Below are 26,721 nucleotides of genomic sequence, written 5' to 3'. Positions count from 1 at the left end.
AAAATTACGGAAGCCCAGAGCGGACATGGTACGTATAAACTTTTTTTTGATGGTTTTCTCAAGATATAACGAGTTAATTTACCGATGGTTCTCGAGGCCACTTTTTCTCCCCAGTCGCCCCTGTTTATATGTGTTTATATGTATTTCTGGTAAAGGTGTACCCATCTTTACCCCCCTTTCATTGATAACTGAATAAAGTAGCCTATGAATCCAACATGGAATGTGGAGCGTTTCTGTAACAATTCTGCTGTGAAAAAGCACAAAGCAAATCAGGAATCAGGTTTAACACACACCAATCATGCCGTTATCGTTTTCCCGAGATAACGAGTTATTGATCTCGTTATCACAGAGAAAACGATAACGGCACCTCTCATGCATCATTAGGTAACCATGGAGACAGCCTGGTCCCCTCAGCTGGTCACTGATTAAGTCGACTGTATCAGCAGGATCACTCAGGTGTAAAAGCCTATTGAGCTGCAGTCGAGCCAGCGTCTCCTTAAATGACGCGGGCCGATATGAAAGTTATCTCTACAAGACAAACAAATTGCAATTTCAGCCTGTGAAGTAAAATCTGATGCGTTGATCTATGTCAGGTTCTCCAAAATCTGACATTTTCAGCTTGAGTCCGTTCTTGGAAAGGCTTTAAGAACACTGAGAAACTGATCATGAGCATTTAAGAAAAGATAGTCATCTCGTGATCTCTAAAAACCATCGGTAAATGAACTCCTTATCTCGAGAAAACCATCAGAAAAAAGTTTATACGTACCACGTCCGCTTTGGGCTTCCGTACAAAATTCACGTCACTGCCAATCATTAAATGAGTTTAGAAGGTAAACCTAAAGCTTAAACCAATCATTCCTTTCATATTTGATCAACATTTCTGTGTCACTGTATAAAAGAGTTTTGAGCTCTCATAACTTTTATAAAGATCTCAGAATTTAACATCATGCAAGTTGGGCTATGGCTTGTACACAGTGTTGTACTCATTGTTCGGAAATGTCTGGGATATACATTTAAAGTCCTAATAGCTTCTTTTAACAGGCAGCAACCATGGGCTCCGCTAAGCAGCTGCCCAGCAGTTAAAATAACCATTTCCCACGAAGGAGAAGATCACAAGAAGATTGAAAACAGATTTTTAGATGGTCATTGCCCTCTGTCAATTACATGGAACAGACACAGAAGAAGGATCCTGGAGGATTTGAGCAGCGTGATTCTTGTAAGATCGTGATGATGTGTAAATCTGTGTGCGTGTGATGGCAATGAATCACAGTGGCCCCTATTTACTGGTTCAACTTGGTCTGTCTGATTAAGCTGAAGTTTTCTCATGGCAATAAATCATCTCAAACTGCAGACTGCTTCTTTATCTTTTCTGGGTTCACACTTCTCACGCAGGAACTGTGGCCAATTATAGACGCAAAGAACTCTTTTATAAGTTCCTCTTTGGGGACCACTTCTTGGTTTGAGTATCACTTTGGTGATTCCGTCTATAGAGCAAATGCAACCAGAGAAGAAGCTCCGTCCTTTGAAGAGCTCCCCAGTCCCCATCAGCCCTCAGAGAGCCCACTGAAGCATCTGTTTACACCTGATGCTTCGTCCAACCCCCCGCCAAGTATTCTCTGAAAGTGCCCTTTTCCAAACGGCTTCTATGGCCGACCTCCAAAATGATTCAGTGAAACAAACCATCTGGTGTGTCTGTTTGTGTCTTCATTTGTGTTACTCGAAGGATTGCTAAAAAAGGAAAATCAACATCTCTGTTTGATGGCAAAACAAAAAAAACTCCCTTCATGGAAATATCTTCCAAAGAAAAGCCTTTCAACAGAATTCCAACTGTAAGGTTCAGGGGGTCAGCAGCCATAGCAGTCATGCATGTGGGTGATAAAGGTAAGTTTAAAGGGATAGTTTTCCTCTTTTGACATGAAGCTGTATGACATCCCATATCAGCAATATCATTTATGAACATTTTCTTACCCCCTGCTGCGTCCTGAGAGCCGAGTTCCAGCCTCGTTTTGGCGTTGATGAAAGTAGTCCGGCTAGTTGGCTGGGACCATAAAAATAAAGCGTTTTGCTTCTCAAAACAATATGCGTTCAAAAGAGTAATACATTTGCATCACAAAATCGTTCATCCAGAAAAAGTCAGACCTCACAATCGCTTGGTGCTATTTTCTCTCCCTTCATTTCACTGCTTGCTTCCACCTGCCGACAGACGCACCTGTTACGGTGTTTACTGCTCGGCCTGCACTTTGGTTTGAGTCTGACTTTTTCCTGGAGAACGATTTTGTGATGCAAATGTATTACTCTTTTGAACGCACATTGTTTTGAGAAGCAAAACGCTTTATTTTTTAAGCCCCAGCCAACTAGCCGGACTACCTTCGTCAACGCCAAAACGAGGCTGGAACTCGGCTCTCAGGACGCAGTGGGCGGTAAGAAAATGTTCATAAATGATGTTGCTAATATGGGATGTCATACAGCTTCATGTCAAAAGAGGCGAACTATCCCTTTAACTGCACTGTACATTAATTCTACTATTAATGTTTATGAATGGTATCACGCAGTATGCTAGGTGAGGCTTTAGCTGCATGCGTGTGTGCCAGTTTGCGTGTGAACCGCACCGATGAAGGAGTACTGGTAGAGCTCCTGGAGGTGCGACGGAGCTGCTGGAGGTCTGTAAATGATGTTGCCATTGTTGACGTCGGCCTGAGAGAAAAGCTTCACTGCTGTGTACGGTCTGTGCCGATTCTCAATGGCCCCTGAAAACAAACACAGGAGACGGAGTTTAGTCCTGCTGTATAATTCCTACAGCTGAGGAAAACTGAGAAGAATCAGTGAAATATCCAATCTTTGTTAAAAAAAAAATCTAATTAAATGAGCTGTTTTAAATATACAAGACCAAAGCTATCCTGGTAAGATTACCGTCAAGCATGTTTACATTAGGGATGCACCTATTCCACTTTTTTTTAAACCTTGTACAAGTACAAGTACTTACCTTTTATTACTTGTCGATACTGAGTACCGGTATAAGTACTAATCAAGGCCATAACAGTTCTTACAATTAAACACATTTTATTTTATTTTATTCAACCCAAATACAACCGCACTTTGTGCATTTTAGTCATATAAAACTACTTTTAGTGCAACATATTGTTTTCACATTTTAACTTTCACAAACACATTGCAGGAAAATCAAGCTCCTGTCACGCTGGTATCGGTTCTGTAGTGTTGGAACACTTTAATTAATACTGAGTACACGCACATGGTATCGTACCGATACTGTGCATCCCTAGTTTACTTAACTCAACTTTATTTATAAAGCCCTTTAAAACAGCCGTGGCTGAAACAAAGTGCTGTACATGAATAACAACACGAAGTATAAGGCATAAAACATAAGAATAATGTAAAAACAATAATAAACAATAACATGCAAGATTTATAAATGCAAAAATCCTGAGCACATTAAAATCATGTATTATTCGTTCTTTGATATCCTCTGCATTTCCTTTGCATTATCTACCTTACAAAAATGTTTGAGAACCATCAAAGAACTTAAATGTATGCATTAAGGGTCTTAATTTAAAGTAGGCTGTATTAAATGCTCTCCTTTTTCTGTCATTGGAAGACATTGCTTTCTTACTTTCATGTTTGGATGCCAGCTGTCCTGCAGTAAAAGAAAGCTGCACACGCTGTTATTTGAATAAAACAATAACCTCTAAGGGGTCTGGTGGAATAATCGTTTTTGCATCCCCAACCTGAGTGAAATGACCTGAAGTGTACGAGATGATCCGAGCTGATTGAATTATCTGAATACAACAAGTGAGCATTTTTCTATGTAAAGAAAGCACGTAAAGTAATCCCTAAATTTCTTGTTGCTGCAAATTTAAGAGCTTTTAAAGCAACGCTCGTTTCTTCTTCTTCCTGCAGTCATTCTAACTGTGATTCATAATTAATAAGCTACCATCAGAACAACAGGATGAATTTCCCCCGTCATGTCTTCTGTGCAGGAATTTACTTTATGAGAGCCTACATATGCTAGCTGTTTATTTATTTATCTATGTTCTCCTTTTGGGTGGATCGGATGCATATGTACTTGCGAGTATGCACTTACATATGGGTACATGTGTATATTTCTGTATGCTTTTGTATTTATAAGCATGGATATATGTATTGTATGGTTATATGTGCGTGAGTATGAGTATATCCATGTAACTAGGAATATGCAGGTGTAAGAACATGTTGTTGGGTTTTTTTTGTTTGTTTTTGCCTTGTGGGAGTGGGTGGGCTGGATTGGTATATGGTTTTGTGTTCAGTAAATTGACAAAGGTCTATAAATAAAGTGCTAAAAAAACCAGGATGTGCACTCCTTAAACTCACAACAACATATTTCACTTTTGTTGCCATTTTTTTTTTTTCATTTTCATTGTTTACTTTCGTTTACCTTCCAACCATCGCAATAAGGTAGTATTTTCACAGGATTGCTTCATTTGATATAGCCAAGAAAAACAACTGCGTGAGATCAAATGATGCAAAGCGTCTAGAGGGATTTTTGCAGCCCTGACTCATATTTCAGCCTCGCATAAGTTGGGTTGTATCATCTTTGCAGGTTACTTCACCTCATAATCATCAACGTCAAGAACAGCGTTCAGGAAAGACTTTTTTTTGACTGTTGGATAGAGCTGTGACTTTGTTTGAACACGGGGGATAAACAAATTAAAATTACTGTCTGAGTTCTTGGGATCAAAGGGTGCATGAACACGTGTATCAGAAACTGAGACGTTGATCCAGCAGAGGGAAAAAAAAACTTCAACTCATTCTGTTCCTCACTGACTGTTTAGAATGTCTCTACACAAATGTATCAGTCCATTAGCTGATGAATAAGGCCCTTTGCAAATTGTTTTTCCGTGTCATTAGAAGGAGAGCTGAAAGTGATGCACCAGTCTGACAGATGGCCCTCTGCTGAAATTAATGTGTTTAACTCTGAACGGCGCATTGAATTCAGCAAAAAAAGGAAACCAGAATAATGCATGTCAAAGTCCACATTAAAAAAAATTGTACTTTATTAATTTAGTTTGGTGAAGATTCTGCTGAAAATCTGGCTTCGTAGCAGAAGTCACTCCATTAACATCCTCATCACCTGCTCACAGTGGAAATAAATTCCCTGTCATCTTTTCTAATATTTAATGCAGTGAAAAACTTTTTAATCTCACAAGCTCAGTGTGTGTGTGTGTGTGTGTGTGTGTGTGTGTGTGTTACCTTGTCCTGGCAGGAGGGGTTTGGTGATGTTGTAAATGAGCTTCTCGTTGGGAGTCTCAGAATCGATAAACGACAGAGCTGAAGGTGTTATCTCTGTCACCCTATCTTCCAGCGCCTGCACACGCACGCACAAAAACAACAAACACAAGCTGAGCTGAGTTGAGAGTACAAGCAAACAACATTAACAAAACCGTACGACTCTGGTCAGACTCATGTGATCATATCTGCAGAGCTGGAAAAAATGCCCCTCTAAAAATAAGTCAAAAAACAACAAATACAAGATGTTTTTACTTGAAAGAAGCAAAAAAAAAAAATCTGCCAATGGAACTAAGGAAAATCGGCTTGTGAAGATTTCTTGAAATAAGATGTGATCTTTAGGACTTTTGAGATAAAAGTTGAAATTAGCTTAAAAAACTCTTCAAATGTAAAAAAAAAAAGCTTGTTTCATATGACATGACTCAAAACAAGATGTTTTCAAGACTATTTCACGTAACAAGATATTCAAGATGTATTGTCTTAAAACAAGTCTCTATATCTGGCTGAAATAGTACTTGTTAGGTGGTTGTGTATTATATTACATGTAATGAGATATTTTGACTTTTAAATTTAAAGTGTTTAGCAAATTAAGTTAAATCTGACATTAATCGGGATTCTAAAATTTAGAAATAATGTGTCAAAATTCTCCTCTTTTACTTTAAATGTGAAGTTTTTGCATTATTTAATTTTCTTTCTGTACGTTTGTTATTGCGGTGGGATACTGGAGGATAAAAACAACATAAAGACCAAAGTTTCCTTCATAACCAATTGTTTTCCAGGACAGCGTGCACAAGCAAGGGGTTTTCATGACGCTCGAGTAAGTTTGCAATTTTCTTTTTCCTCACCGTGATCTGCAGGTCGCAGTCGGAAGCCAGCTGTGGGAATCCTGGGATCTGAGGCAGGACTCCTATGGTGAAGGTCTGGGCATCGCTTTGTGTAACCTGGGACACTTCTGAAGACACCTGAAGATACAAACCCACAGGGGGAAGAAAAGATGTTTACCCCTTCTTTCATCTTCATCTTATACTTAGTGTGATCTCTCATCTTGAAGCTTGATTTCCGAAATCAATTCACACGATCTTTAGAAACATCTCTCCACTGCATATTGTTAGATGTTCCATGATTCCTTACTATGCGATACGGCTGATGACGAGCTCCTGACAGCAGTAAGATACAGCAGATGTGGGAAAAAAAGCTCCCATCACTATGACAGCAGGTAGTGAACATGACATCAGGCCACAGCGCAGGGACTAGAGATAGAACGCATTTCTTTTCATAAATCACTGTCTTCATCCCAATAACATAAAAAAGACAACAAATTGAGTAAAATTCTGTGTTATGTTCCAATTAGTTTAGCTAAATTTCTGATAGCTGCAAAAAGGTTTGAAATAAAAAAAAAGTATGAAGGGATGAATAAAGTTTTATTCACCAACAGATTGCTTTTAAGCCAGGAACAGAAAAACGCACACTGCAGGCTGAGTTATGGCCGACTTTAGCCGACTGAAAATACTGTTTCACTAAGGAGGGTGGAAAGCAACATTTCACTCTGGTTTCACTCTGGTTATTGCCTTGTTTCTATACAGTTCTATGAATACAAATAAAATGGAATTTGATTGAAGGACACTGAAAAAAACAATACTCTTTGATTATATTTTTGTTGCGTTCATGTTTCTGTTTTGTTACGGTTATTTTTAGCATATTCCACATTTCCATGAAATGTGTACTGACACGCCCCTTTCTGACGGCACATAAATCACGGACACAGTTTAAGATGTGAATTAAAAAAAACAGAATGCGACTATTTGCACATCTTTATACGCCAATATTTTATTTGCATTAGTAGAAAAAAAATGTTGAAAGTGAGAAATTTAGATTATCTTAAAAAATATTGGCCTCATCGTGAATTTAATTAGCAGCGACATAATCTGTAAACTCTACTTCATCTTTTCAAGCCTCTGTTTTCCCTCTTGGTTTCAATATTTTCCACAAACCTTAGTTTGACTTGACAATAAAGCACAGTATCTATTAAGGCTTCCTTCTCAATGCACTGGGGAGGGTGCATTATTTCCATAATACTTAGATCTACTTCTCATTTGTTTTTTCTAGGGATGGGAATTGTTAAGAATTTAGCAATTCCAGTTCCATTATCGATATCGCTTATTGATTCAGTTCCTTATCGATTCTCTTATCCAGGGGTTCTCAACCTTTTGCAAGCGGGGCCCCCCCTAAGATGGTTCATTGCAGTTGGGGTCCCCCCTCCTCCCGACACCACCCCTCCCCCTTCATGGCCCCACCCCCACGACACGTTACGTTAAGTTACGTTTCGTTACGTGACGTGACGTTACGTTATGTGACGTTACGTGACGTCGCAGGCTCAAAATACTACCCCCTGGTAAATTTGAAATGAAACTAGTCAAACAATAGTCCAACTTCTTGCATTTTCGAGGAGGGAATTTTCGTGATTTTTTATTTTTTCCGATTTTTATTTTTTCCCGATTTTTTTTTTTTTCCCTCATCCTGTAGTCTACTCGCGCCCCCCCGGGAGAGTGTCCGCGCCCCCCCACCGGTTGAGAACCACTGCTCTTATCGGTTCATTTCCAGTTTTATATATAGTACACATGGCTTTGGTTGCAGTAGCACTTTAATTTCAAGTGTGCACCAACATTAGATCTATTTTCGCCTCTGTCAGTTTACTTTCGCTGTCTCGATGAAAGGGGTAGCTACAGCCTCTGAGCCTGCTGCCTCTGAGCCTGCTGCATCTGAGCCTGCTGCCTCTTACCCTGCTGCCTCTGAGCCTGCTGCCTCTGAGCCTGCTGCCTCTGAGCCTGCTGCCTCTGAACCTGCTGCCTCTTACCCTGCTGCCTCTGAGCCTGCTGCCTCTGAGCCTGCTGCCTCTGAGCCTGCTGCCTCTGAACCTGCTGCCTCTGAGCCTGCTGCCTCTGAGCCTGCTGCCTCTGAGCCTGCTGCCTCTGAACCTGCTGCCTCTGAACCTGCTGCCTCTTACCCTGCTGCCTCTGAGCCTGCTGCCTCTGAGCCTGCTGCCTCTGAACCTGCTGCCTCTGACCCTGCTGCCTCTGAGCCTGCTGCCTCTGAGCCTGCTGCCTCTGAGCCTGCTGCCTCTGAACCTGCTGCCTCTGACCCTGCTGCCTCTGAGCCTGCTGCCTCTGAGCCTGCTGCCTCTGACCCTGCTGCCTCTGATCCTGCTGCCTCTGAGCCTGCTGCCTCTGAGCCTGCTGCCTCTGAGCCTGCTGCCTCTGAGCATGTCTCACTCTTGCAGTCCTCGTCAACTAAATGTTAATATCAGGTGGAAATTGTTCATACAGTATGTCGCTAACATTATTACAAGCAACAGGGCCGGGAAGTTTTACGTTAGGACTTTAGAGACTTTAAAGCTCTGTATATGTTGCAACTGGCCCTAGTATTGTCCTTTTAGTGAAATATATCCAAACTTTGGAGCTCTTCTGCCTCAACGCCATGTTGGAAACATTCTGACCCAAAAATACGAAGCGTGTGCATGACGTCATCGCGTAAATTCGTCAGACGTTAGTGGAGCCTATAAACGGGATCATTACCATTAAAGATTCCATGGAATCGAACTGCTGGGAGACGGTTTTTTTCTTGGAGAACCGGTTCTCGATTCCTATCCCTAGTCTATTCTCATTCAAAATAAACAAAGAGATGACAGTCATAATGCCAAAACTTGTGTTACACAGTTGTCCACAAACCATTGAGTGACATCACAGCGTATGACCTAACTGCAATAAAATGAGGCAATAAACCACACAAGGTCGACAGCTACAAGATTTTAGTCATTGCTTAGCTGGTCTCCGGTGTCAAGGGAAGATCATCACCTTTGTTAAAAGAAACCACTCCTGACAGTTGGCAGGCAAAAGGTCAGAGGTGCCATCCATCGAGCTGCACACTTAGCTGACCCATCCACATACGACCGCCACCATTAAAGTTTTATGATGCTCCAACAGCAACACCCGACTTCTGCCTTTGTCCTGACAGGCCAGAAAAAACACTGTAAAGCACTTTATTGAACTACTGAGGTTAAAAGGTGCTATAAAAGTGCAGGACATTCACAAGAGTGATAATTCACACTCCAGAGGTCCTTGTTAGGTTTGCTGCTTTTTATCTGAGGATGGTGAGCACTAATAGCTACACCTGCTCAACATTTAAAAAAAGAAAAAGAAAGCATTCATCAAGCGTATACTTCTTTCCAGCCTCTTTCCAGAGCTCAGACTTTGGCTTCTGACCTCAGTACTTTTAGGGGCTAATAAAGCAGCTTAGGATTTAAATTAGAAGTTAACATTATGTTAATTGAATTGCTAAAAAGTGATGGAGAAGCTGTTAGATAAATTTAATCCCCACTGGTGTCTTCCCTCGAATAAAAGCACCAGTTCTGCCCCGGCAACTCTTTATTTTCTCCTTTTACATCGAACACGCATGCAACAGCAGAGGCAATGCTCCTTCATTCCAAATCCAATTTTTGTCCCAATTTACTTCTTCTGCTGCTGCTTGTTCCTGTCACACCAGCTGTATTTTGGGTAAAGAAAGTTCAGGAACTTTTAGTCGGCTCTGTCAGTCAGAAGTAATGTGGCAGCAGCATGAAGCCTGGAGTCAGCGCCACCGATCGCAAGTAATGTGCTGTCATGAGAATTGATGAAGTCAGCTGGATTTATCCAAGGTGGTGTTTGCTGCAGTAAATTACTGGTTATGCTACAGATATGATTCAACACAAACACCTTTTATATATATGGTCAAAAACATAGAATTCAACACTGAAACTAAAAGACAAGACTGTATGTAAACTTCCAAATGATTGATGTCTGATATGATAAATGGTCTATACTTGTAGAACACTTATAGTTTTTATAGTCTAGCTGAACACTCAAAGCACTTTTACACTACATGGCACATTCACCCATTCACTCACACACTCACACACTCATACAGCACGTCTTAGTCCATATGCAGGCTGCTTTCTTCTACACATTCACATACATTCATACACCGATGGACACATCACACTGGAAAATTTGTCCCTCCAAAAATGAGTAAAAAAAACAACAAATACAAGACGTTTTTGCTTCAAATAAGCAAAAAATCTGCCAATGGAACTCGTGAAAATTGGCTTGTCAAGATTTCTTGAAATAAGATGTGATATTTGGTACTTTTGAGTTAAAAGTGATCTTGAAATTAGCTTAAAAAAAAAAAAGCTTGTTTCATGTGAAATATGACTCAAAACAAGATGTTTTCAAGACTTTTTCACTTAACAAGATATTCAAGATGTATTGTATTAAAACAAGTCCCTATATCTGGCTGAAATGGTACTTGTTACGCGATTGTGTTATATCAAGTGTAATGAGATACTCAATGAGACAAATATACTTGGTAAGATTTAGATTTTTTCCAGTGCAGTAGGCAATGTAAAACGCAAAAATTAATCGATGGATTTTCAATATTTCAAGGGGATCCCAGCCTTAAAGGACCCCAGGACATTAAAATAGCAGCATAATCCCTGCAGCACCCTATCCCTAAATGCAAAAACTCTGCTCCTGTATCATGAGGCTTTTCCTGTGTATAAACACTGCACTTCTCAGACCCATCAGGCCATGCAATTACCCATTTCAACTTGGCAAGCAATTTGTTGTCAGGGGCAGCGTTGGGACCGAGTAATTTCTCAGCATATTTAATATTGAATTAAATGATTCAGGAATTCAGTGTGACTCAAGCTAACAGCGTAAACACTTCCAGGGACTGTCCCGAGTTAAGTTAGCAGTCTCTGATGTCTGGTACAGTATCTTTACAGTAGTTGTAATTTCTCTTTATCGAGGGATGTTAACTTAAAACTTTTAATACCACGCTGCTGATGTTGTCAAATACGGAGAGCAGAAACCCACAACCAGTGTAAAAATAACAGGTATGATCATTCAGAAATATGGTCAGTTTAAGTCTAATCCAAACTATGAGATAGGATTTTATGATTATGTCATCAATGAATCTCACAGAAATTCAAAAGACAATTTACGTTTTTTAGATTTATTGCAATTTTGTAAGAATCAACCACGGCATGGTTGTCACGATATTGGCCCATTTTGTCAGAGCAATCTGTCCTTTTTATGCGTTTAAAATCTCATGCTACCTCAGAATGGTGCTGGTGTCATAAAGGTCGCTTTATATTATGGCAGTCAGTCACGGGCAGAAACTCTCATCCTCGTAACCAGGAAAAATAGGAGATAAACTTATTCTCGCTGTCTGTCTATTCCCAGCAGGAGGCAAGAAGCCCATCTCTGCAGGGCTGATTGTCTCTCTGAAAGTTGTGCTCTTGCACTGCAAGCCATTTGAAAATAAACCCGCTCAAAATCATTTCTTGACAAACCTATAATTAGTCTGGAGTCGGGCTCCTTCAAGCAGTGGCTCTTACACAAGACATGTCCCACACCGACGCCTCCATGCACCTCGGCTGTCACACCGCATTAAGACGAGCTCATTCAGTTGTTAGTATGAAGGCAAGTGTCCTCTGTTTGCGGTTAATGGTGAAACAATCTGTTGTCACAGATATTTAAGCACTATGTGCTTCGAGGTGTCCTGCCTGCACTTTTCTCTCGTGGACATGGACACGGGTCCATATGATGCTTTTTTCAGAAAACATTGCTAACATTGGCTGGTATTTTGCCTAAAAACATCCTATATGCTGCCAATTAGACTCACAGTTTGGCACGAGTCTATATAAGGGCAACTTTGAAAGGAAAACAACTTTCAGCTGAGGTGAAATCAAGCAGAAAGAGGCATGAAAACACTGATGAATGCTCATCAAATTTAGTGCGATTGGGAGTTAATTTGCAAATAATTTCGTGTTATCAGTGATCATCCAAATAAAAATGTTTGGACTGATGTGGACAAATCCACAGTGAATAAACTAAGATGATATGCCAGCAGAGATCTTGACAAAGCATAGGCTGCATTATTACACAGTAAACTCTTAAGTTGTTGGCGCTCAAAGCAATGGCTGAATGATGGCCGAACAGACTGTCTTTTCAAATAAAAAGTAAAGACCGAAGAACACTTTTTACAGCTTCCTATAAACAACACAGTTTCACACGATTATAAAAAGGATACAGGACCAGAGAAAGAGATGTTGGAAAGGTCAGAAACTGCAGGAGGGAGAGTGAAAGTATGAGTCTGTATATCCTCTGTCACCCTCTTCTCCTCCTCTCTCTAATTGCCCCCCTAAGGTTTTCTTAGAGTGCAGTATGAATTTGCACGTATGACTTCATGCACGTATGGGGAAAAGAAAACTAGGGATGCACCGATCCGCTTTTTTCACCTCCGATAACGATATCTGAGGTTTGGTATCGGCAAATATCGATCCGATACCGATACAGAAAAACGGCGCGTAACTATGGTAACAAACGGTAAGTTTCATTGTGTGGACAAGACTGGGATCATTCTTTTGTGCAAGGCAACATCAGACTTGACTTAAACATTTCTTTCCTATTTTTTAAAAAACAAACAATCAGATATAAATGTACTGAATTACCTATTTATTTAAAAAATTGTGCACCAGTAAAACAATCATAACCATAAAAATATAACAAGTGCCACTGGTTCAGTGCAATTAGGGATTCAAAAGCCAATGTAAAACAAAATAAATTTTAAATAATAAAGGAACTGAAATTGAGAAAAAAAACATGGTTGATAGACTTTCAAAATAAATAGCAATCAGCTCTTTATTAGTTTAATTATAAATGTTTCAAGCACTTAGCATGGCCTGGATGATGGAGAATCTACACTGAAATATTCTCTTATGGCTATGGCTCTTGTCAGCAGGAAATACTCAGTATAATATATAGAATAGTATAATATATTCAGTGGAGAAAACTCTTGAAGTTTTCCCCATCTAGACTTCACAGGGACTCACTTTATGGAACAAAGAGTCTCAGAGAGAGTAAATGACTTTGATTTGAATCCATTTCTATCATCACTGTTTCGGGCTGAATCATGTTATGCAGCTTTGGGTAGAAAGAATCGATTCTGACCTGGAACTGGAAGGAGTCGCTGTGGCTACCCATGCCAAAGTGGTGGTACCAGACTGTGCCGTCATTGACGTCCTGCTGGGTGAACGAAGTTGTGGGAGTAAAACCCTGGTCGTCCATTAGGGAGGGATGCCACCCTTCTGGTGGGCTGTCAGCTGGCATGGACACCAGCACCACCTCGCCTGCACAGACAGGTTGGAGGTGATCAAATGTTCATTAAAGTTATTAGACCTTTTAGCAATATTATCCAACATGTCAAAAAAATTAGGGATTGAATATCAACATCTTTGATGTATAAAACAGCATGTTCTCAAAGTGAACGAGTTTATACCATATTTAGGTTGCCCCTCTGAGACAAGAATGGTGTAGACGATGTCATCGGTGCTGACTCCCTTATAGTCTGTCTGCAGGTATTTCTTGTCCAGTTGCACCATGCCTCCCTCCTTCACCCAGGTCAGAGGTCGGGACAGCATGTGAGGAGGGCCCAGAGACTGGAAAAACAAAAACCCACAAGGATCAGACGGCAGCGACTTCCATCAAGCATAATCTTTCATGCACGAGATATTTTCCTGCAAACCCATTTCTACATGAGATTAAATGCATAACTGAAACAAAGTTGTTGGTTTATCTTCTTTTATTAGTTGGTCTTTGTTTTCCTTGGGTCTATTGTGACCTCAGCTTGGTGAGTTCCAGGTGCCTGTTGAGAAACTGGCTCCATCAGCAGCGATGTCACCTGAGCTCCAAGCTGACATCAGCTCTATTGACCAGTATTACAAAAGGTTCAGTCTGCTTTTCTTGCTCTGTGAACTGACGACGCAGCTACGTGTTCAAAGTTATTTTTGTGATGCCGTATTGATCCAGGGCAAAGTTCTCCTTGCTGGAGAAGAAAGAAGAAGAACTCGATGTTGGGAGCACACGGGAACGGTGGATGACTCAGTGACGCTCAAGGCTACTTCAGCAAACACCTACGACTGTCACAGGAGTTTAGAAAATAGACCTTTAACTCACAGTGCCAACTTGCTTCTAAATACAAACGAGTATGACAAGTTTTGTCCATGAGGCAAACCTGTAATGTATTAAAATAACATCCAAATGTTTTAGATTTTAAACTATCTCATTGTGATTAATTTTCCTTTTCCTGGGGACATTTACAAAACCTAAGAAACTAGCTAATAAAGTAAATAAAATCACCAAGAGTGCTTGATTATGCGCTGTAGTTGCTGACTCAGCAGTAAATCTTTATAATGAATAACATGAGATGGCTGTTTCTTACTGACTGAAAGAAAGAAATAAAACAAAGTGCAAAATATAATTCTGTTTAAAAAAAAAGGAACAAAAAATATTTTTAAACAAATACGTGGAAGAGGAAGTATGTTAACGGAGGACGATGAGGGATAAATATATGAATAGAATAGGGTTAATTGTTATATTGTAATTTAATTAGTATATGGTATAATTTTATTTATGGGGAGTTTTATATATATATATCTATATATATATATATAGATATATATATATCTATATATTTATATATAGATATATATATATATATATATAGATATATATTCATATTTACATTTATATTTACAAGGATATGTGTGTAGTATATATTTATTTTTCTGATTATATATTTATATAGATATTTAGGAAGTGTATATATGGCATATATTTATATAGGTAGGATATTTACAAACTGAAGAGTAGTTAAAAAAGGGTGGGAAACTTCTTCCCATTCCTTTTTCGAACAATGTGCGGTGTTTTGTTACGTATAAGAACTTTATGTGATTGAATTTTTTTTAAATTTCTCTTTTTCTTTCTTTTGCATGTATAAATAGTTACATACATTTTTTTTTATACATGTTCGAAAATAATTATCTATCTAAGATAGTCACAGAACTATAATGTGCATGATTGGAATACGAAGCATCTCCTCAGACAAAACAATTTTCATGGTTGGAGGAAGGTCTTTACAGAGTTCTTCTTAAAGTTTTTGGCTGTACACACACACACACACACACACACACACAAACACACACACACACACACACTCCTAGAGTTGACCATTTGCTACAGGAGACAATCGGTAGCATTAACACTGTAGTAAAACATACAAAAGAGTGAACAGGTGTGTGAGAGACTGAGTGTGTATTACATGTGTGGCAGTCTGAGTTTGCAGATAACAACACACTGACCATCTGTGGCTCTCCCGTCTGCTGCTCGGCTGATCCAAATCACACTATTTCAGTGAGGCAACAGCAGAAGGCAAAGAATCACAGACAAGCAGTCGAGGAAGAGAAAACACATAAGTCAGCATGGCAGGCTGTTAACTCACAGGACCACATCGTCCTGGAGATTATCACACTCTCAGGATGAACAGCGAGAGCTCTCAAGGACATTCAAAGCCGAAAGCAGCACATTCTTCACCGTGCAGCAGGCCACAGGGTCCTGGTTGAGTTTACAATTTTATTCAGAACTACTTCTGATGTGCAGCTGTAGCCTCTGCGGTAATTTTCCAATAACCTAAAATCTAATGAGCTTCTTCATGTGGGATTTGTGTCGTGCCATTAAAGAGTTTAATCTCCTTCAAACAGGTGCAAAGGAAGTGAAACGCTCATGCAATTGTCTCTGTTTTGGACAACTGGGGGGGTGGAAGAAAACAAGTTTGCTTGATGTAATAAGAATTGACTCGACCAGGGTCTAGAAAAGGTGGAAAACTGAGAGGAACTCTGCAGATATGCATTAAACATCAGGGGGAGGAAACTTGCATTCTGCACATTAGAAACAGGAATCAACATTATTAACTTATTAGAACATACAATGAAAGGAGTTTTTACTACTATAAGTATACAAGTTCAACTCCAATTAACAAGTCAAAATGAAGTAATAAGTGACTGCAAAATGATTTGAAATGAAAAAAGTAGGGCTGGGTCAGTTAACTCGTTAGTTATTTAACGCCGATAAATATTTTATCGGGCATTAACGCAGGTTTTTTTTTTTTTTATATATATAATTTTTTGGGGGCTTTTGTGCCTTTAATGGATAAGAAAGTTCAGAGAGACAGGAAGCAGGGGGTAGAGAGAGGGGGAACAACACGCAGCACAGGGCTGTCCGATGCGGTACTCAAACTGGGGCCAGCTACAGCGAGGACTATAGCCTCTTGTACATGGGGCGCCTGCTCAACCCACTACGCCACGGACCACCCCTGTTTTATTAGTTATTTTATTATTGTAAAAGTCTGTTGCTCACAGGCTTTTATTTTGTAAAAGTCTGTTGTCGCCTGCTGCGGAACCAGAAAAGAAAGTGATCGGCGGGTCCACCAAACATGGAGAAGGGTACGGAACTTTTACTCGGCCATTTTCATTTTAAAGTTCTTCCAGACGGCGGAGTCGACAGAACCAAAGTCATCTGTAAACACTGCCAAGTTGAATTGTCTTCTCAGCGTAGTAGTTCCAGTCTAAAATATCACTTAAAGGCAAAACACACAACTGATAGCAGCAAGTCATTCAAGGAAACAGACAGTGGAGCGAGGCTTCTACATAAAAACTACAGAAAGATGCTGATGTTAAAAGTGTGTTTGCACAACAAATGTTATGGCACTTTCATTCATATGGCAGCACATTTCAAATAAAGCTAAATGCTAAAAGCTATACAGTACTTTTGGATTTTGAGGATTTTGCGTACAAATACGATTAATCGTGATTAATCAAGGAAATCATGTGATTAATTAGATTAAAAATTTTAATCGTTGCCCAGCTCTAGAAAAAAGATTTTACTTCAACCTGCAGACTAAAAACACTCAAATCTCGATTTGTGTTTATTTTGATAAGAAATACAGCATGTTACAGTAAGACCTACATTTGTGACTATCATATTCACACCGTGCAGTCAACTTTAATGCAGCGAAGCAAGGAAATAGCTCATATTTTTAAATAAATCAAGTTTTCCAACCTTAAAGATCCCCCAAGGCTCCTCAGTTTACTTGGACTTGTCCTTCACTTATAACCTTTAAGACTTGCAGTGACATTATCCATTCCTATCACACTGAATCAAGTCCCTATTCCCCATGCTGACTACTTCCAGGCTGCACTAAGCAGCAACAAAATAACAAAACTATTCCGGTCTTAAAATTAATAAATAAATAACATTTATACATACAGTCTTCCTAAAAAACTATCTACGGGTTCAAGGTAAACACAAGAAACTTGTGCTAAAGAAAAAAAAAAATAAATAAAAAAAAGATTCAAAAAAGACTCAGTGAGTAATTCCCTATACTCCCTATATAGACCAGTGAGCAGTGCTGACCAACATATCATTGGGGTCATCAGGTGGGAACCTCCTTTCGTCAGTGTTTCGTCTAGTTGGGCCCACGACACCTCCAGGAGGCTAGACAATGACCACTGGCATCCCAGTGGTCATTGTCGGGAGATAAACAGTTGGCATGTTTTATCTTATATACTGCATTTCAGTTTATGCTAGTTGGAACATAATTCACTGTGGAGTATGATGTGAAATATGAAACTGAGTAGAAAGATCCTTGAATTTTCTTTTAAAAGCAACAAGACTTATGTCCCTACGTCTTATCTTAGACTTGGAAGATGATGAATCATTAAAAGAACAAATAGTGATTTATTTCAGTAAGCATAAGGATAAGTACGGAGCAGAAGACAGGTATAACCACTCAGCCTCAATCGTCTCCTTGACAACAGAGCCAAGTCATTACTTCTCCAAAGCTGGATGTCGGATCAGAAAGAAAAAAAAAAAATCGCTTCAATTTCTGCCGGGGAACAGAGGAGCCAGAGGGTCTTTCAAAGGCTCAAAGAGTTCTCCCTGAGACAGTAATTGAAAGCCAAAGGTCCTGCTTCCTATTCTGCCGTGCTCCCACTCAGCTCAGAGCTCAGGCCTCATCAAGACAAAGTCCATCCATCAGAGGTTCATTATGGCCCTGATTAGCCTCCTGCTTTGGAGCTCAGTAATCCAGCTTTCAGAGAGCCTATTGTACCGACACGGCCTGGCACCGGCAGTCGCTGTTGCTGCCTGGACGGTGGGCTCGGCATTACAGAGACTGCCACAGAGAGCCACGCTCTGAAAACTGAGGACTCACTGGCTTACGTCTGTTAAAGTTCAGGGACAGTTAATAATCGCTCTGGGTTTATCTCTGAGCTTTGTGAGAGCAGTCGCGGTTCAAGAGCTCTTTGAGAGAGTTTATTTTTTCATCTTTAACTGACCTATTCCATACCATTTCTCCTATTTTATCAAGCACAAGTTCAACACTCACGTGCAGTTTCTAAGTCATCTTTCCCACCTGGATGCTTTGAGACGGTGTTAAAACTTTAAATATCCAGAGCTCAGACGACACTTCAGAAAACTACACAAAACAATTAAGCCGTTCTTCGCTGTGCACAGTACAGCAGAGAGAAAAAGAAAGCTTTTAGAAAAACTTTACACATCTATATTAACTTTTGTGCTCACATGGCTGCGTTTTTTGAAGTTCAACTTGTGACTCCTGCCAGATGAACCCACAGTCTCTGCACAAATCTCTGCTCATCTCTGCCAGATATCACCCACAGATAGACCTCTCTCAGAGTCAATTACAGTTCAGCAGTCCATCCATCACAATATAAAGTTTGCCCCTCCATCCATCACTTCAACCAGGACTACAAAAGAGCTGGATATCATGACAGAAGTCATCCTTCTATGACCGCGTTGCATCGGCGGGTCAGTCACGTTGCTTCAGACAAAAGAAAAATCGGGTCACATTCCCGGGAAATATGGCCCATAAATTATACATCAGTATTTCTACACAGAGAGGCTACACAGAGAATACGAGAGAGTAATAAGAGAGTGAAACTACAGATGGATTTATTTCCATGAATAGATTAATAAACTGTGCTCATTTAAACAACTAGCATAGCCATTCAAGAAGTGTAGAATTCAAAGTTCTGAGTCATGTGCCCTGAAGTCTTGCACAACAAAAATGTAGATTTCAGAATTCAGAAGGTGTATCTTAAAGAAACCACAAAGTTGCTAGCTTTAAGGCTGCGGCTACACGAAAACGTTTTTCACTGTAAACGATACTTTTTCTTATCGTTTCGCTGTCGCGGCCACACGGAGCCGGCGTTCCCACTACCCCAAAACGATAGTTTTTGAGAACGGGTTCCAGAGTGGGAAAGTTTGAAAACGAGGTCGTTTCGTTTCCATTATTACAGCGAAAACGTTTTTGCGTCAGTCAAACGTTGACGCTGTGAGACTTCTCTATTGTCTCACAGCGTGGCGTGACACAGTGGCGTGTGTACTGCATCGTTTCATCGTTTTCATCCGTTTTCGTCTGGACCTGAGTCTTTACAGCAGCGTTGCCGTGTGGTTGCAAGAATTTTCGTACCCGTTTTAAAAAAAAACCTCGTTTCGTTTCCGTGTAGCCGTAGCCTAAGTGTCAGATAAAGTTACAGTTGATGCTTTTCAAAGAATAACAGATTCACAACCACTCATACAGATTTAGTTTTAACATGGCAACGGCTATAATGTCTCTAAAGGATTTTGGTTGAGTTTACACGTCAGAGGACTTGGACATCGCCGCTCACACACTGGTAAAAATCAAAGTCTTACCAAGTATATTTGTCTCATTTCTAGTCAAAATACCTCATTACACTTAATATAAGACACAACTGCCTAACAAGTTCTATTTCAGCCAGATATAGGGACTTGTTTGAAGACAATACATCTCGAATATCTTGTTAAATGAAAAAGTCTTGAAAACAAATTGTTTTGAGTCACATATCATATGAAACAAGCTTTTTTTTTACATTAGAAGAGGTTTTTAAGCTAATTTCAACATCACTTTTATCTCAAAAGTCCTAAATATCACATCTTATTTCAAGAAATCTTGACAAGCCGATTTTCACTAGTTCCATTGGCAGATTTTTTTTTGCTTATTTCAAGCAAAAAGTCTTGTATTTGTTGTTTTTTTTAACTTATTTTTGGAGGTGCATTTTTTTCCAGTGCACCTGTGGCTGGTCTGCAGAGGTGTGGGAAAGAAATCTAGAGCTTGCGCTGTTCTGGCAACTCTCCTGAAAAGGAAGTTCATGCAGCATGCTGCTACATTCAACACAAGCTACAAAGTTGCCAACAATGAGGAGAAATTGTAAGTGAAATTCTATGGTCCAGAATGGTGTGACATACGGCACTTTACAACTCATTGACCTCCACTGACTACCCATGACCACCCGAACTGCATTCAAGTCACTTATGACACCCTGTTGAATAAACTGTTCTATTTCTCAACCACCGTGTACCTCGCAGCAAAGCTGTAAGAGAGATTGTTGTCTTATAGATGGTGAAATGAGCTACAGAGCACCATCAGAGCAGGAGCATCCCTTTTTGGCTTCACACTTGTCACCTCATCTCCTGTTAAAGCTTAAATGTTGATCCTCACTTGCTAGTTGCTCGAGGAAAAAAAAATTGTCTGCTAAAGAAGTACAGAAAAGTCTGTGACTGTGTCACTGTGTTTTCAGACTTTAATACTCAATATCAGAATGTATGTTCCTTGGAGCCATGTTTAAGTATTGATCTCAGAATAAACACACTCAAGTGATATATAAATGTATCTCCCCTTCTTTGTTTTTTTTTTTCCCTGCACACCAGTGACCCGACGCAGCACACCATTGAGCTCCCTATATGTCCTTCCTCTGTGTTTACATGCCTGTATGATGTTGTGTAGATCAAACAGGAGGCAACAAGCAGGAAGCAGGTTAATGATGCCGCTGGGACTCATCCGAAAGCCCACCACACAAATCCAGGACATTCCATAAGCTCCCCATCACCTTGTCCACCCGGTCCCGGCCAATGCATGACGGACTGCAGCGTGAGGACCCTTTACAGAAAATGAATGCTGCTATGTGCGAGTGTGTGTGGGATGTTATTGATTTACAGAAGGAGAAGAGGCAGAGGAGTTTAGCCTGAAGCGCTCAGACTGCGCACAGCCAGACAAACGAGAGTTGCCCAACAAAATTGAAACTGTGCTACAGTGTAAGCAGAAACAGTGGAAAGGTTCCTCTGCTGCTGGCACGAACCTTTGAATGGCAAACAATGAATAAGGAGGGCGGTTTAATAACATCGGAAAGTATCTCTGAAAATATGGTAACCCAGCTGCTACTAACAAGAAGAAAAGTAAACGTTTTTACCTGCAGTCCTCTGTACAAAGACTACACAAACACTCATCATCTTGAGACATCTTCAACATTGAGAGGAGCTCATACCATGTGTTCTTTGTCTGAGTTTACATGTGTATTTGGATACTTAACAAAGTTTCTCTTATGCCAAACATCCACTAAACCCCTTCCCTCTGATTCCGTCACAGAGGCCGACGCTTGCTGAAAGATAATTGGGGCCTCGTGATAAAAAGCTCACCAGAAGTGAAGACAGAGGAGGGATGACAGCTGCCGTTTTTTTGAAGGCCTGACCTGCTTTTTTTTTCTCTTTTGGTGGTGAAGCTATGAGGATCAGTCTGTGCCTCCAGGAAAGTCAACAGAACATTTTGTGGGGACATGTCAAGTAGAAGCAGAGTGATGAATACTTAAGTTGATGCAATTAAAGCGGTTTAGAGGAGTGCAATGCGTGCCAAAAACGTTAGATGACAGCTTTATGTCGGTCCGTCAGGGGGTCACATTTAGAGCAATGTACTGGGAGGAATTATATATTCAAGACCATGTTTTCTAAATGTAGAATTACTGGGAAAATAAGACTCACTGTGTTTTTATCATCTCAGAGAGAGCGGTTCATAACGGGGCTGCCACGGACAGGGGGAGGGAGGCTGGGGAGGGAGAGCTAGGCATTGAGCTGTCTGCAGAAACATGGGAGAAGTCTTTGGCTATGGTACAATCTTGCTCGGTTAACAGCAGACATCAGCTGATTCAATTCAAAGTTGTTCACCGTCTTCATTACTGCAAACTCAAACTGCAGAGGATGGCCCCCTCTGTCTCACCGCTGTGAGACGGGTGTAAAGTGTCGGAGGGCACACTGTCTCTCACCTTCTGGTTCTGTCCCTTGCTGACTGGACTCTGGGACAAAATATTTGACTGGTTCTCCAAGGCCTATAAGAGACCCTCCCAACCGGAGGCTGAACATGCCATCTTCAAATCTGGGCTAAAAACCTACTTATTTAGGATTGCTTTTAATGCCCAGTAGTATGATGACACTTTTATCTTATTCGATTTTGTTATATTTTATTGCTTTCACTGTTCTTTTATTGTTTTGATTTGTTTTTACTTATTCTTCTCTTTATTTATTACCTGCTGTAAAGCACTTTGGTACATCGTAAGGATTGTCTGTAAGGGGCTGTATAAATAAAATACATTTACATTTACATCTTTGGCTGCTCACAGACCACAGCAGGCCTGCCTGTCCACATCTCCCCTTCTTGCTTTTAGAGGTGGTTGGCTGACATGGCTTCAGTCATACAGATGGAAAGACTCATGTTAAGAAGGACTAATTCAGTGGAAAAGTTTCTGGCTATTTGGGGGCCCTTCCTTGCCTCCCTGGATGAGACCAGGACAGATGACAAATAACTGCTAGCTTTACTGCACATTTGTTTATACACTCATTTATGCGTATGTGTGCTTACTAATGTCACAGGTTTCTTTTTCTAATTTCATTGTGCGTGTCTGAGCCGGGGTGGTGTTACTGTTGTTGTTATTGTTATGTCTGTTCTCCTTTTTAAATGAAAACAAAAATGAAAAAAAGAAAGAGCAGTTCATATCAAATGTCAAATTCTACACGCATCCAAGTAATATTTGCATCACGTATTCAGACATTGAGTTTTAGAGTTTGTTATTGTGACACAGACAGTGCTCCAACAGAGCTCATACATTCCTGATTTATCAGCCTGAGAAACACAAATTCAGTGTCAGGATGTTGGGGAGATGAAATGGCATGAGAAGCAATCAAAACGATCTGTGCTCGTGTTCCCATCTCTCACGGAATGAATATGCTCTGCACCTGTTGGTGGTGTCCTGAAGACCAGCACTGCTCAGTCCCACCAAAAAGACGTGTAACAGGTTAGTTTCTCCACAATCTGTGGTTCTCAACTGTGAGATTTCTCCAGGGCAGCATACGTGTTACATGATAGAAGTTGTGACTCACGAGTGGTAAAATGTGTTAACTCTGTTCTTTTCGGGAGATGGAGGCAACAGTACAATAGTGATGAAAGATGAGTGAGAAAGAAGGCAAAGAAAAGCAGAAAGGCAAAAGGACTGTACAAAATATTGTGCCAAATGGCTCTCAGACTCTCGCATGGGAGTTCCAGCATCCCCTCCTTCCTCTTCAAAAGGTGTTTGGGGTCAAATAAACAGTGTTAAACTTGTAGAATATATGTAAGAAGGATGTTTAGATGCACATGGTAAAATGTGGCACGTAAATGTCATTGTGTATGGAGATGAACATGTGATGATGCAGGCCATGTTAGCTTAGTATCTACAGGGAAATGCAGTCAATGTATAATTTGTGAGCGTTTACTGTTAAAACTACATTTGACACAGAGACCAATGTAGATATCACACATTCTGTCATGAGACTGGGTTGACTAGCGGCAGCTCCTTAGGCTACGTTCAGACTGCAGGCCTTGATGCTCAATTCCGATATTTTTTTGTGAAATCGGATTTTTTTTTTTGTGAGGTCGTTCACATTGCAATTAAATGTGACCTGTATGTGGCCTGCTGTGTGAACGGCTTACCGCCCCATACTATCCCGCATGCGCAGAAAAGCGTACGATGACTTCATACGCAGCGAGCGTGCCCAGTGTTTGCGGAAGTAAACATGGATGGTAAGAGTAGGAATGCATATATTGCGATTTTAAAGTTGTTGTCCAGCCGGAGCCAGCACATTAATCACGGCATAATTTTAAAGAGGATATTAAAAAGAAAAAGAGCTAGGCTTTTGGTTCTGGCCTTTTGTGGGGCAGTGGCATCGTCTATCCAAAGACACGTTTGGGTGCGTCGTCGTAGCCAGGAGTGGTGGGACTGTGATGTGAGCGGCTTTTCAGACGCGTAGGTCGGATAAATGCGCCCTGGCCGTTCAGACTGCAGTCGCATGGCAAAAGATCAGATATGTATCGGAATTAGGACCACATATCCAAGTGGCCTGGATCGGATTTGAAAAAATCCGATCTGTGCTAGGGCTGAACGATATATATCGTTATCGTATCTATATCGAGATATGAACATTCAAGAAAGTAATTTCGAAAAAGCAACGATATAAACGATATATTTCCCCCGCGCTCGCCCTGCTTATACAGCTCCAGCAGTCACAATAAACATTACTTATAAGATTGCGCTTGAACGCACCCCACCGCCAGCCAACCACAAAGCTTATTTCACGCTTGCTGGGATCGACAGCTGAAGCCAACCAATGACAAACATAGGAGGGTGGGAGTGAGGGAGAAGTAGACTGAGACGCACACAGCCACACACATTCACGGGGAATTCACGGCGAAATCAAAACGAAAGAAACGAAAGAAAAGTGACATGAGCGCGGAAGATAATTCGGCCGGTGGCAGTGCAGAATCTAATTTTGTGCCAAAACATAAATCATCCTCCATTATTTGGAGGTATTTTGGATTTAGAAAGGATGATGTCGACCAGAGCGAGGTGTTGTGCAGGTCGTGCTTGGCGAAAATTAATCAATAAAACTGCACTCTTTTGTTTTATGATGTTTTTATTTTTCTGAAAAATGCTTGGTTTTCACCGAACCCGTATCGATATCGAGATATCTGGCATGAATATCGAGATATGAAATTTTGTCCATATCGTTCAGCCCTAATCTGTGCTGATCAGATACAGGTCGCATAGGGCCAAAAAAAATCGGATTTGGGTCACTTCAGTGTGCTGTCTGAACGTAGCCTTAGTCTTCTGGAGAATGTAACAGCTTTTTAGTGGGCCACTTAGCTGTCTGCTACGTCACCCCTCCATGGTTCTACAGTAGCCCAGAAAAGGCTCACTAAAACCACCATACATTAGTTTGGGAGCATTCAGCTGGTTGCAATTTGTACCACTAGATATCACAACAAACCAAACCTTTAGACACATTACTGTTCAAAATAGTCTCTTTCTGTAATTCAATCCCAGACTGCCTCCATGAAAGATCAAGGTGAGATTGTGCTGTGAAACTCATGGTTTGTTGAGCAACAATAAAATAATTCCTTCTATATTAATGACGGTTAGACGTAGGATCAGTGGAGGAATGCCCACCTGTTCACCCCCCTCCCCCTGTTCTTCATACCTGAGTGATTCGGACTTGCAGCAGGATATTCTCATAGCTGTGGCCGTCGTTAACCTGCAGTACCACTCCATCCTCGGCCGCCTCAGAGCCGTCGTGAATGTACTGAATCTGTTCCCGTGACAGGTCCTCCAGCTTGAATTTACTGAGTGCACGGTCACCATGGAGACGGGTCAGCCGGCCATGACGGGGCGGTTCAAGGACCATGACCAGGACATCGGCCGGGTTATCAGGATCGTCGATGTGCAGGATTGACTTGGTGATTGTTGCCAGGCCGCCACGACCCTCCACAAGTAAAGGAGCAAGCGTCACCACTCTCGGAGGCTGGAAATAATTTTAACAAAGAAGATTAGAGGGAGAGCAAAAGAGAGAGCTTTCATTATAATCTGAAAGGTGTCACAAAGGCAGATTTGATTTCAACTCATTTCATATCCTAGCAACAAGCAGTCTTAAGTAATGTCATATATATATATATATATATATATGTATTTATATGGATTGATATATATGTATGTATATGTTTGATGTTGGACCATAGTATTTTCAAACTGTTAATTGCTGGCTAAGAGCTGTCAGAGGATGCATTCGCCCGCAGCATGGGGCTGCAGTGACCTGCTGCTAAGGGAAATGAAGATGAAGGTAGGCAGGAGCTAAAGCAGGGCAAGTCATTAAGCTGCTCTCAGCAGTACCTGAAGTCTTTTTGCAGCTGGCAAAATGCTTCATCTTGCGACCAGAGTTTGAGAGAACCCGGAGGTGCGACTTTATCCAGAGCTCACCATGCGTTGCTACCTTCTTGTTTGCAATAACTTGATGGAGGATTGAAAGTGTAGAAGGAGGATGTTATATTGAAAACAAAATTCGGTCCAGTTCTTTCTTTTCAAAAGAGAAACTCCTTTATGTATTTTCTTATAAAAAAATAAGACTTCAAAGTAGGAAATTTATGGAGAATTACCTGTCCCTGTAGCTCTTTGATTTTAGCCTGTTACAGCATATTTTGCTCTTTGCAGACAAAATACATGGTTAAGCTAAGGAGAAAAGTAAAAAAAAAAACTAAACAAAAACCATTTCTGCCATCATTCTCCATCTCTCAGTCTCTCAAACCTGAAAGTCTGCATGTTTTAGCCTGTGGGGTTCA

General features: G+C 40.6%; 1 protein-coding gene across 1 annotated transcript in view; it reads right to left on the bottom strand.

Moving 5' to 3' along the window:
- fras1 (Fraser extracellular matrix complex subunit 1) overlaps window positions 1-26,721 on the bottom strand; it is a 286,644-nt gene that overhangs the window by 64,093 nt on the left and 195,830 nt on the right. The window contains exons 28-33 of the mRNA XM_075467236.1: window positions 25,590-25,910; window positions 13,654-13,813; window positions 13,326-13,504; window positions 6,126-6,242; window positions 5,245-5,359; window positions 2,610-2,747 (exon numbers count right to left, since the gene is read on the bottom strand). Coding sequence (XP_075323351.1) covers window positions 2,610-2,747; window positions 5,245-5,359; window positions 6,126-6,242; window positions 13,326-13,504; window positions 13,654-13,813; window positions 25,590-25,910 — 1,030 coding nt within the window. The remainder of the gene's footprint in view (window positions 1-2,609; window positions 2,748-5,244; window positions 5,360-6,125; window positions 6,243-13,325; window positions 13,505-13,653; window positions 13,814-25,589; window positions 25,911-26,721) is intronic.

Source organism: Odontesthes bonariensis, chromosome 6 (assembly GCF_027942865.1).
Source record: "Odontesthes bonariensis isolate fOdoBon6 chromosome 6, fOdoBon6.hap1, whole genome shotgun sequence".
Taxonomy (NCBI): domain Eukaryota; kingdom Metazoa; phylum Chordata; class Actinopteri; order Atheriniformes; family Atherinopsidae; genus Odontesthes; species Odontesthes bonariensis.
This window is presented reverse-complemented; position numbering and strand designations above follow the sequence as displayed.